Source organism: Lepus europaeus, chromosome 4, assembly GCF_033115175.1.
Source record: "Lepus europaeus isolate LE1 chromosome 4, mLepTim1.pri, whole genome shotgun sequence".
Lineage (NCBI taxonomy): Eukaryota > Metazoa > Chordata > Mammalia > Lagomorpha > Leporidae > Lepus > Lepus europaeus.
This window is the reverse complement of record NC_084830.1, coordinates 110,880,811-110,893,136: the sequence shown is the minus strand read 5'-3', so window position 1 is coordinate 110,893,136 and position 12,326 is coordinate 110,880,811. Positions and strand designations below refer to the sequence as shown.

The 12,326-nt window shown below is 44.4% G+C and overlaps 1 protein-coding gene across 1 annotated transcript in view; it reads left to right on the top strand.

Moving 5' to 3' along the window:
• Window positions 1-12,326, top strand: part of DOCK2 (dedicator of cytokinesis 2) — a 439,395-nt gene that overhangs the window by 79,692 nt on the left and 347,377 nt on the right. Inside the window, exons 21-22 of the mRNA XM_062189655.1 lie at window positions 136-236; window positions 1,086-1,220. Coding sequence (XP_062045639.1) covers window positions 136-236; window positions 1,086-1,220 — 236 coding nt within the window. The remainder of the gene's footprint in view (window positions 1-135; window positions 237-1,085; window positions 1,221-12,326) is intronic.

Below are 12,326 nucleotides of genomic sequence, written 5' to 3'. Positions count from 1 at the left end.
TAGTGTGCTAACGCCTGGGAAAATGTGCTAACTCCTGGGAAAATGAGTTTTGATAGGGGTTCAATTATGTCAAGTAAATACAGTTACCTGCCATGAGTTTGGCCTGAAAATACTCACTTCTTGCTTCTTCTACAGATCTACATAATAGGACTCATTGCAGACAGGAAGTTCCAGCATTTTAACGCTGTTCTGGAGGCTTATATCCAACAGCATTTCAGTGCTACTTTGGCTTACAAGTAAGTAACTGTTCATGGGAATTTCTTGTCCAATTCTGGCTTTCTCTGCTGGGATGCAGAGAGCATCCCTGCGTTGGAAGTATTGAGCATTTTCTTTTTGTCATAAGTCTGTGAGAGTTCTACTTTTTCTGGCAAGACCCAAACCAGGCCTACATTATTTGGAGTTCAATAAGAATATGCAAAACCTATAGGTTGGAATGAATACTTTATGGTATTGAATGGAATTATTCATTCTTTCATTCAGTCAACCATGATTTAATGAGCAGTTACTTGTGGTAGATACCAGGACTCAAATGCTACCAAGGAAGAGGAGGGAATTCACTTGCCAAGCAGCCTGGTTTAGTTTGGGTGTAGGCAACTGAGGACTAGTGATGGGAGAGGATGCTGGAAGGTTTGGTGGTGCCCAGTTCGTGAAAGAGCCCTGAAAGGCAGTCAGGTGGTTTAAAGTCTATCCTACTAGTAATGAAGAAACGTGAGGAACTTCTAAGCAAAGGCCCCCTGATATTACAAGAACATTTTCTATCGATGGAAAATGCTCAAAAAGACAGCCGCCAGCACTATTCCCACTCATAGCATATTTGTGACTAGTTTTCCTCATCAAAAGAGATTATTTTCCTAACTGATTTTTCCTTTTCTGACTTTTTGATGAGCAGGAAATACTTATTCATTCCCTGTAATAAATACAATTTTTAAGCTGAGTTATTTTTATGCTTGCAAATGACTGACTGAGCGTGGCTTTACCACCACCTTTAACCTTTGATTGAATGCTTTATAATTTACTGAGCAAACTAATTACCATGCTGAGAGCTAGAAAGAGATGTATTTTGAAAATATTATCACTTATTCAAGGAAGCTGATGACAGTGCTGAAGACTTACTTGGATACCTCCAGCAGAGGGGAGCAATGCGAGCCAATCCTGAGAACCCTGAAAGCTTTGGAATATGTGTTCAAGTTCATTGTTCGGTCGAGGACGTTATTTTCACAGTGAGTGCTTGTTATGTAAGAGTGATTGATTAACTCTGTACTAGCTATGGGATGAAACGGTATTTGTATTGTAGGAGGAATCCCTTAAAAAATTACAACCAGCTGTCTGTCAAAAACAATTTAAAATCCAAACTAGAAAGTGATGTGTATTTGATAATTATGCCCTCTAAAGTCATTTGGAGGGAAAACAAAAGAAACCTTAGCATGGTGCAGAGTTATGTTTCATCTGACAAATGTGATCTGTGATTTGAAGGTCTTCTGCATTTCATTTAATGACTTTCCTTTGATTTGAGACCCACTGAAAATTTTCCGGGAATCTCTATTCAATGTTGGAGGAACCAGGATGTGGAAAGCAGAGCTCAGGTGTTTTGGCTGAGTAGGTTGTATGCGGCAGAAGGGTGTTTGCAGTTGACCTGTGTGTTCTTGAGATCCTGACAACCAGTGAGTGAACTGATATGTTAGAGAACCTAAAGAGATTTTGATGGCCACCATCACAAAGGTTATGCTATTTGAAGGACTTTGGAGATGGAGGCATCCAAGTACAATCTACAAAGGAATAATTTATGTTTCTCTTGACTGTAAGGCCGTGTTAGGTAGAGGATCGACTGGGTATTTGAACAGGCCAATTGTATGTGATGGGGAAGAAGAAAAACCATACTTGCAATGTATTGTCTGAATTCTTATTGGTGCAAATTAGGTACACTCACCTGGAATTGACTTAGGGAGAAACAGGGCTTTATTTTACTTCATAATAATAAAGACTCCAACGGATGTACTGGATTCAGGTATGGCTGATTCCACATGCTCAATGTCATCAAGATATCTGTCTTTCTTGATCTTGACTGTGCTTTCCTTCTATCAATGGCCTTCTGAGGCCACTAGAAGCCATAGATTCCTATTTTATTAGCTGAAGCAACCCCAAGTTCTTTGTTATCCTGGCAAGACCTATGCCAAGAAGTGTCTTGGGAAATATGCTGAGGTCATAATGATATAGTCTGGCCAGAGGGATAAGTAGGCATCTTGATTAAGTATAGACTGTGTTGGAGGAGCGACTTCCCAAAGGAAAGTTGAAGTCTGTAACCAACATTTTGATTGTGACAATGAATGAGCTAACAAAGCTTCAAATATTTATTTATTTATAATTCATTTGAATGGCAGAGGGAAAGAGTGGGAGAGAGAGATTCTCACATCTAGTGGTTCACTCTCCAAATCCCCAGGAGCTTGGAACTCGGTTCTGGTTTCTCGCCTAGATGGCAGGGACCCAAACACTTGAGCCATCACTTGCTGCCTCCCAGGATGCACATTAACAGGAAGCTGGCATGGGAAGCAGAGCTGGAACTCCAACCCAGGCTCTCCTGTATGGGATGCAAGTGTCCCAAGTGTCATCTAAATGGCTCTGCCACACGTCCTCCCTGCTACAGCTTTATACTCAACGAGGCATCTGAAACATATAATCGTTTAGGATTCTTCTAAAACACTCTTTGAAATTTCAGGTAATGATTAGGAAGATTTGTGTCTTTTTTAAAGATTTATTTGTTTATTTGAGAGGCAGAGTAACAGAGAGAGAGAGGTAGGGAGAAAGGTCTTCCATCTGCTGGTTCACTCTCCAAAAGGATGCAATGCCTGGAGTTGGGCTGATTTGAAGCCAGGAGCAAGGAGTCAGGAGTCAGGAGCTTCTTTCAGGTCTCCCACGTGGGTGCAGGGGCTCAGACACCTGGGCCATCGTCCACTGCTCTCCCAGACCATCAGCAGGGAACAGGATAGGAAGCAAAGCAGCTGGGACCTGAACCGGTGCCCAAATAGGATGCCTGTGCTGCTGGTGAAGGCTTAATCTACTATACCACAGCACCGGTCCCAAGATATGTGTTTTGAACCATGCCCCCAAACCAGTGTCATTTACTTTATTCTGACAGTGAAATATGTTTCAATTCCTCCGGTTTGTCCATCAGTAAGCTCTTAGAGTTTGAGAGATACTTGTCAATTAATTGGAAACCAATAGGGGATTCCTCTGGTTCTAAGACCTGAGTTTTCTTGGAGGAGTTAAAGGATTCAGATATCATCGTTCCAGATTAATAGGCAAAGATATCTTGTCCTATCTTCTCAGTGAGAACATTTCAGGTGTAAGAAAAAAGTGTCTTTTCTACTTATCATTTCTTCTCCCCTAGTCTTCTTTTTGATTTATTCTATTGTTCCTTCTCCTGCTTGACCTTCCCTCCCTGCTCTCCTCTTCCCTCCTCCCTTCCTCCCTTCCCTTCTTTCCTTCTCTCATTTCTCTCTTCCATCTACTGACATAAAGTGCCTTTTGTTTGCTTTCTTCTTCTCTGCCTGAAGGCATGTCATCTTGCAGAATCCCTAACTCTTCATTCGGTGTAAGCTCCATGCTGCTGGAGCATTAAATGACTTTGCCTTCTTGTGGAGTGGGGTGATCTGTTTTTCTTTGCTATATCCCCAGCCTAGCCTATGGAACATCATTGACATTTTGTCAGAAGAAATGTCTTGAAAGCAAACCAGGCCTAATCTTGAATTCTTTCTCATGGGTGACAATGTAGCATGAAAAGCAAATTTTTTAGGAGGAAATATGGGGATCACTGGGTAGGAGACGGGAGGCTCAAGGTATTTTGTGCATTCTAGACTCTTTAGTGATGATGTGTTTTCCAGTAAAGGCTCAAGGGCATTGGAAGCAAGTAGGGCTTTTCCCCATACCAAGGAGCATCTTACTTGGAGAACTAAACAGTAGAAGGTTCAGTGTTTTGAAGTTTGTAAGCCAGCTGGTAGGAAGTCAGAATAATGATCATTTTTGGGTTTATTGTGTCTGGTATTGTATTTCTATTTCCTTTTATTCCTTTGTTCTCTTTCTCCATGTGCATAATTGCAGCTGATGCAGCTCCCGTTATTTCTTCCCCTGCCATTCTCTCTTCGCACATGGGCATCCACAGGGGTTAGGACTTGTCCAATGCTCAGGATGCAGTTGGGTGGAGGAGGAGGAAAAGTTGACAAGTAGAATTACAGTTCCATTTCTTTTGGGGGGATGATTCATTTCTCTCTGTAACCAAAGAAAATGATTCCGTGTTCCTCTTTGTTATGCCACTGTCTCCTCGGAGTCTGGGACAGGTGTCTCTGATTGATTACATGTTTGGTCCGTAGCTGCAAAGGAAGCTGTTACAACGGATTCTAGCTTCTACCACAGGGAGGCAGTCTGGAAAATATGGAACACTTCTGAACTACAGTGAGTGTGTACAAATGGTGCTGGGTGGTCATAAATAGGACCAATATCCACGTGGCTTTTGTAGAATGACTTATACTGTGCATGCAGCGGAGTGCGGAACATTTCAGAAGGAGCTGAAGTGATTATCTTCTAGGGTTGAGCTTCTTTCAAAAGGCCCTTGCAGAGTCTGTAATCTAGAAGCTCAGACAGCCCGCTGTGCTGATCTCCAAGGTTTCTGAGCTTGTGGAATTACCTGCAGTCTGGAGCAGCCTGTGCTTTCCTGTTCCACCCACAAGCTCTCCTTCCCACTGGCTGGGCACATAGACAGACAAGGCTGCAGAGCTTCTGTACAGGTGGCTTTAGAGGCAATTTAGAGCGGTGGTCTATAGCCTGGTGCAGCAACCATCTTTGCTCCTTACAAATCTTAATGCTGCCACAGGCTTGAGTGCAGGAGGCAGCGTGGAGGAATGATTGTGAGCACAGTGTTCATGCTGGACAGACCTCAGAGGGAGCGAAACCCCTGTCCCTGTAAGTGCTGGCTTAGTGAGGGACCCGGCCTCCCCAAGCCTCATCTGTCTCTTGTAGAAATGGGAATAGACCAGCTCTTAGTGTTTCGAGGGTGAAATGGGAGTCTGCATACCCAGAATTTTATGCAGTGTCTTGTTCTTATTCCATAAGTGTAATAAATGTTAACTGGCACCATGTGTTCCCTGAGGAGAGAAAGCAGGATGCTTCTTATAAAATCTCAGATTTAAATTTTCAAGAGAAAGTTCCGGTGTCTTGATTCATGTTCAAAATTTGACTTGTTCATCATGCTATCGGAACCATTTCTAGCTGTTTATAGTTTGGGGAAATGGGAGTACTTCTTGCCACATTGTGTGCCTTTTGAAGGGACTTTTCTGACCTTATCAAGTACCTCATCTTATTGCTTAGTGTGGGCCCTGATTCCGTCTGCTGTCATTTCTCCTGGGGATATGGTCAGACCTCTTTGGCCAAAGCAGCTGCTGGGCCCAGTTCTGTACCTCCTGCTTGCTGTGCCTGTCTTTTCTTTGTATCATGCCTTTTTTTAAAAAAAGAATTTTATTTATTTATTTGAGAGGTAGAGTTCCAGACAGAGAGAGGGAGAGACAGAGAGAAAGGTCTTCCATCTGCTGATTTACTCCCCAGATGGCTGTAACAGCCAGAGCTGGGCCCATCTGAAGCCAGGAGCTTCTATTGGGTCAACCACGGGGCTGCAGAGGGCCAAGAACCTGCACCATCTTCTACTGCTTTCCCAGGCTGTTTTGGATCAGAAGAAGAGAAGCCGAACTTCAACTGGCTGCCATTTGGGATGCTGGCACCAGAGTCGGAGGCCCAGCCTACTACACCACAGCTCTGGCCCTGCGTGATGCCTTCTGCAGTTCTTGCTTCCACCTTCTTCTCTTTGTGATCCCTATCTGTTGGGATTGCTCTGCATCCATATACCTCTCCTTCCCCTCTCCCATCAACATCCCATTTGCCTTAAGAGAGGCTGTCAACTCAGGGGTTAAGGCTGAATTTGAATTCTTAGTGTGAATCCTACCATTCCTCTTTACCAGGGTTTATGACCTTGGCTACATTATTTCCTCAGTGAAACTCAGTTTCTGTGTGTGCAACACAGGCATAGCAGTGGCACCTGCCCTCAGGGGTGCTGTGCAGAGCGAACAAGCTGATTATGTTTTTGTTTACTGCATCTCTGTGTCAGCTGCACCAGGATACAAATCTCTGGATCTCAAGCACTGCTGGATCCCAAATCCTGGGGAGACTACCTGGTACAGAGCCGGCACTTGTTCACAAAATGAGATACCATTTGTAGCCCCTCTTCACAGAAAAGGACACACTCAAAGATCACATGGCTTCAGATTGCCAGAGGGGGGCCTTGCACTCTACTTCAACTGATTAAACAAATTTGAGAATGGGAACTTTTTCTGGGTTGTGCAGGTGTGGAGTCAGGCTAGCCACGAGAAGGGACTGTCCTGAGAGAGCAGTTCCAGCTGGGAAGGTCAGCTTTGTGGGTGCTGTCTGGGGCTGCTGAGAGGCCCAAGGCTGCATGGGTTTAGTTGCTAGATCACGTGGTACCCTTTCTCAATGCACTAGGAGTTCAGAAAGACAATGATGGCTTGGAACTGGAGTGGTAAAGCAAAGGCGTCCTTGCTGTTACGGCACAGCTAGGCTTTATTTCCAAGGAATGAATAAGGGAAAATTGGCATAGGGCAGGCCCAGTTAAACTCACACTCATTGGAAAGAGACGTGCACTCTGCATCTTGATGGGGAGCCACAGCATCTGGAAATGTCCTTCTGCTCCCCACCCTAATCCAGGAGCCAGGAAGGACTTGCACCTTGAGGTGCATGTACAGTGCTGCTGGCCTGTGCTGGGGATCTGTCACTTCAACATTACGAGCATCACAGGAACAAGGTTCACACCAGTAGTGGACATCTGCAGCCTGACTCATCTCACCTAGGACTGAAGTTCATGGCCAGTTTTCTAATTGCCCTGAGCAGCAAGGATCTGGACCCCGACATTAGCTCTCTGGTGCTTTCTTTTGCCTTTTTATTTTTCATCTTGCTTTATTCTGCCCCCGCCAACCTTCACTTGCACCCTCCCCACCTGGCCCCAGATCGGTGTCCTCTTCAGTAAAAACTAGTTCACCTCTAGGTCATGAATATGTTAGGTACCAAAGCTATCTGCATAAAGCTCAGGCATGCCCAGCGTAGCCTGTAGTCAGAGGGAATACGGAACCTTCTGCCTTTTTAAGCAAATAGGAATTTCACTCAAAGATCCTTGCCATTGTGATTTGTTTTCATTGTTCATGAGTGAATAAATATTAAGATGTGGTGATCTATTTGTGCTGAGCAGGGGCTGCAATGCCTGTCACATAGCTTTTCCTGTTTCTCCTGCATGGAAGCTGTTGCATGTGAATACTATTTATTGCTATGTAAGTGTCTGTTTTCAGTTTTGAATATAATTTCACGTTTTGATGACAGTAATGGCTCACTAAACTGCACAATTGCAGTTAATGGAATTATTTTATGATAACATTAACTTGGCATCAGATCAAGATGGAAGAGAAAACCATCATCAAAGGGATATTGTCAAATAGTTACTTGTCTTGAATTTATGACCTATTTTATGCTGCAGTGGTGAGGGGAGCTTGCAGCCTATTCCTCACAGACATTGAGGGTGTTTTGTCAAGAGTGAGGTGAGTTGCTGTTGTTATAGCATGAAATTGTGTATATGCATGAGCTTTTCAGTAATCCTCTTTTCTCTTTGTCTATGCAAATATTGGCAAACATTTATTAAGCACCTATTATTTGCTAGGGACCTGGTTAATTGGTAGGGGCTCTGAAATGAGGCCATCAGGCTAACTCAAGTAGTGGCAAGATAGTGGGCCAGATAGACAGGTAGGCTAGCATTTAAGCAGTTTACAGGGACAAGCAATGGTCAAAGGCATCCCACAACCATGGAAGCCTTCGAATGGTTCTCAGTGGTGACGGCAGACAGGTTTGACAAACTCCCCTTACGAGGACAAATAATTCTCAGAGGAGGGGATTCTTTAAACTGGCATTGAAAGGTATTGAAGAAGCCAGCCTGTTGGGAGCAAAGAGAATCCTGAATTCCTAGTACGACATATGGAACAGAACTTCCCACTGCTTCTGCTACTCTTAGATACAGTCTGTTGAGCCCCTCTCTTGTGCGTGGCCCTGCATCACTTTCCTCTCTCCCTTACTGAGTACTCACAACCACCTGCGATGTTTAGGTGTCACTATGTTCATCATACAGCAGAGGAAATGGATGCTCGGAAAAGGACAGACCGTGACTTCAGGTCACAGAGCTGCCTGCTGGCCGAGATCCAGCACTCAAGCCTTGCTTCGTTGCACCATGCTGTTCCCACACTTGAAGAGCACGTGTGTGGAGTGCGGGTGAAATTGTTCTGGAGAGGTGAACTGAGGCTTGACTGTGAAACACCTTGAATGCCAGAGCAAGGAGCTTCAGTTCATCCCCAGAGCTGGAGGTTTTGGTGCAGATGTTATGCTTTGTACTTAAGAGCACAGAGTGAACATCCTAGGGCGGGAGCATACAGATCATCAGGGTCAGGTGAAAGTATTAAAGTTTCTTATTGGAGTAGTGCTGTGGCGCAGTGGGTTAAAACCCCTGTTTGCAGCACCAGCATCCCATATGGATACTGGTTCAAGTCCCGGCTGCTCCACTTCCAATCCAGCTTTCTGCTATGGCCTGGGGAAGCAGTAGAAGATGGTCCAAGTCCTTGGGTCCCTGTACCCATGTAGGAGAACCAGAATAAGCTCCTGGCTCCTGACTTCAGATGGGCACAGCTTCGGCCGTTGTGACCAATTGGGGAGTGAACCAGTGGGTGGAAGACCTCTCTCTCTCTCTCTCTCTCTCTCTCTCTCTCTCTCTCTGCCTCTCTGTAACTCTGCCTTTCAAATAAATAAATAAATCTTTAAAAGAAGTTTCTTTCTTTTATCCAAAGTTGAAGAAGTTAAACCTTATAAACATTTAAGATAGTGTGTATGAATTTCATCTATAAATGAATGAGCAACTGGAGAGTCCTGCTTTAAATTTTGTTTCTAATAGGAGCAGTTGGGAAACTTGCTTTTGGCCATGGGGAGCCATTGAAGATATAAAGCAGGGGGTTTACATGGTTAGGTTAACATTTTTCAAAGATGCTGAGAAAGAAAGGTTCGTGGGCTGAAGGTGGTATGGGAGAGGGAGAGGCTGTGGGTTGAGAGCAGTGGTGAGGCTACTGCAGTAGTTCTGGCAGGATGGCCTGATCGAGGGTAGTCACAGTGGGGCTGATGGAGAGTGAGGGAACAAGGTGGGGTTTACAGATGTAGGATTTCTAGATGTAGGATCAAATGTGGGAGTAGAGCTAAAGGACGGGTGCGTCAGCTGATCTGACAACAAACTTTCTGGTCTGGTTGATCACACATTGCAGAAGCGAAGCACATAATGGATACAGGGGAGAAGCTGGGTTTTATAGGGGATGCGATTTGGGACACATAAAGTTTGAGGTGTTTACTGGCATAGGCAGATGGAAATGTATGGCAGACACTTAGATACAGATTTGGAGTTCAGGAGAGTAGAGAATGGACATGGAGTTTTAGTAGAAATTGATTCAAAGGGTTATTTGAAGCTATTGCACAAGGTGTGCAATGCTGTAAAACTCAGGATGAAAGCTAGGGAATTAACTCATTGAAGGGCAAAGGAAGAGTCCTGGTGAAGGCTGGGTCAGGCACATAGGAAAAAAAGCAGGAAGGATTGGCCTTACAGAAGCCAGGGAAGGAAGCATTTTAAGGAGGAACTGCCTGCAATATGGCTGCCCACAGTGAGGTCAAGGGGACTATAGGCTGGTGGGAGGCGTGACGTCCCGCCTTAGGAAGTCTTTTGGTGAATTAGCATGCCCTTTCCTAGAGCTTAGCATCCATCCTGTTACTATAACAACATACCCGAGGCTAGCCACCTTTATAAAGAAAGAGGTTTTGGAGCTTCCAGGATATGGCACCAGCACCAGCTTGGCTCTGTTGAGGGCCTCCCAATGGATGGCAGAAATTTGTGCCAAACAGTAAGCCAGAGAGGCCAAAATGTGGCCAGGTGTGTCATTTTCTAACAACCCTCTGGTGAGCACGAACTCAGGGCCCCAGGAGAGCTGCCCTAATCCCTTTCTAGAGCAGCATCCCCAGTGGCTGGAAACCTCCCACTAGGCCCAACCTCTCAAAGGCCCCACCACTCTCAGCACAGCCACGCTGAGGACCAAGTGTCCAAGCACATGAACCCTTGAGGGTACGCTCACGTTATATCCCAACATATCAGCAGCTTTCCTGCTCTCCGGTCTGGAGGACATCAGAGGAAGCAGAGGGCTCAGGGTTTGAAGTATGATCGATTTCTCCTCATCAGTATGTGTATTACCTGCCTTGGGCTGCCCAGGGTGGAATCCTAGCTGGCTTCCCCTCGCCCGTCCTTCAGGGGCTGGGCAAACTGTTCTGTACTCTGCTCAGAGCCAGGTGTAAGACACTGCTCTTGTCCCTTCCATTGTCCCTTTCAATGGCTTAGCATGGAGGACACAAGATATTCATTCTTCAGAAGCAGTTGACGGTTTTCCTGTCTTGTTAACTCCTTGTTAGGAGTCGAAGCTGGCTTGCTGGCACAGTTCTTGCCTGAGCACAAAAACTGCTGTTTCTGTCCAATGCCCATTAGACTTCCAGTTCCTCAGAAAATGACTTTGGTGGGAGAGTCTTTTACTGAATAAATATGTAGATTCAGGACATGTGTTTGCAAATCTCTTGTAAGTAAATATGAACATGCTGGGTAGGATGGATACAGTTTGCCAGAGGGGTGAAATTCACCAAGCTAACAAGATTGCCAGGGATGACGAACTGAATTAGGATAACGAGATGTACTTTGTGATCCACTTCAAATGCGCTTGAGGCAGGCATCACTCCGAAGTGGGTTTGTTTCCTTCATAGGAAATAACACATGGTTCAGGTGGGCTTGCTGCTTATTGTGTCTTTTGGGAAGAGGAGTGGAAAACTGCTAATGGCTTTAGTTATGAGACACATTCTGTGACTGTCCTTCCATCTCTAAACTTTTCCCTCTGTTCCCCAGTTCTGCTCTCCCACTGTAGCCTGCTGCAGAGACACATTGGTTGTATTCATTCGTTCATTCAATAATCATGTCTAAGTCTTGTTATTTGGCCACATTCTAAGCTGGGACACGCGTGAACAAGTGTGACAGAATCCCTGCCTCACGCTGCCTTTGTAAGGTCACTTCAAAAAGTTCATGCAAAATAAAATTAAAAGATAAGTTCATTTTGATGAAAAAATTGAGATTGAAGCATACTAACTTCAAAAATATCATGGAAAATACATTTTATGTTAAAAAAAAACCCTATACATAGATTTCACAAATGTTTGTACCTAGATAAGCTTATCTTTTAAATCTATTTTACATGAATTTTTTAAAGTATCTTGTATAACACTAGGAGAGACAGAAAAAAAATAAACCACATAATTGCAAACTGTGATAAATATCAATAAGGGAAACAGGCAAGTGCAATCATTTCATGGGGGAGTGTTTCCAGGAAACCACCCCCTAACCCATGCCAAAATCAATAATGCTCACGTCCCTTCCATAAAATGGCGTAGTATTTGCTTATAACCTATGCACGTCCTCCTATATACTTTAAATCATCTCTAAATTACTCGTAATCCCTAATACACTGGAAATGCTGTGTAAATAGTTGTTATATTGCATTATTTAGGCAACAATTACAAGCAAAAAACCTTTATGCTTGTTCAGAACAGACATAATTGTTATTTTCCTGCATTTTTTTTTTATCTGTGGTTATAGGGCTCCACAGACAGAGGCTGACTGTGGTTGACACGGGTGTTGCAACACAGTGTTAGGGAGGGGCGGCTCTGAATTCGAATCCCAGTGGCTGGCTGTGCCTGAGTTTCTTTGTCTCAAGTGGGGATCACCTCAAGGTTGTCGCAAGGATTTTGAGGAAGTGCTGACTAAGCTGAGCTGAGGGAGAGTCTGAGCAGGTGTTCTCCATTAAGAATGGGCTTGGTGTCTTTTAGAAGGGGGAGTGAATTTGGAGAGGCAGGCAGAGCCTTTGGGCAGGGATTATTCTAAGTGCGCTGTGAAGTCCTGGGAAGTCACATGCCATCAGAATGGGTGTACATGTGTCCGCTAACTCCGGCAGCCTCTGATTAGTCTGTGTATGATACACCTGACATAGCGCTCCTTTCTTTAAATGGAGGGGAAAGACATAGCCTGTGCTTCCTTTTTTTTTTTTTTTTTTTTTTTTTTTTTGACAGGCAGAGTGGATAGTGAGAGAGAGAGACAGAGAGAAAGGTCTTCCTTT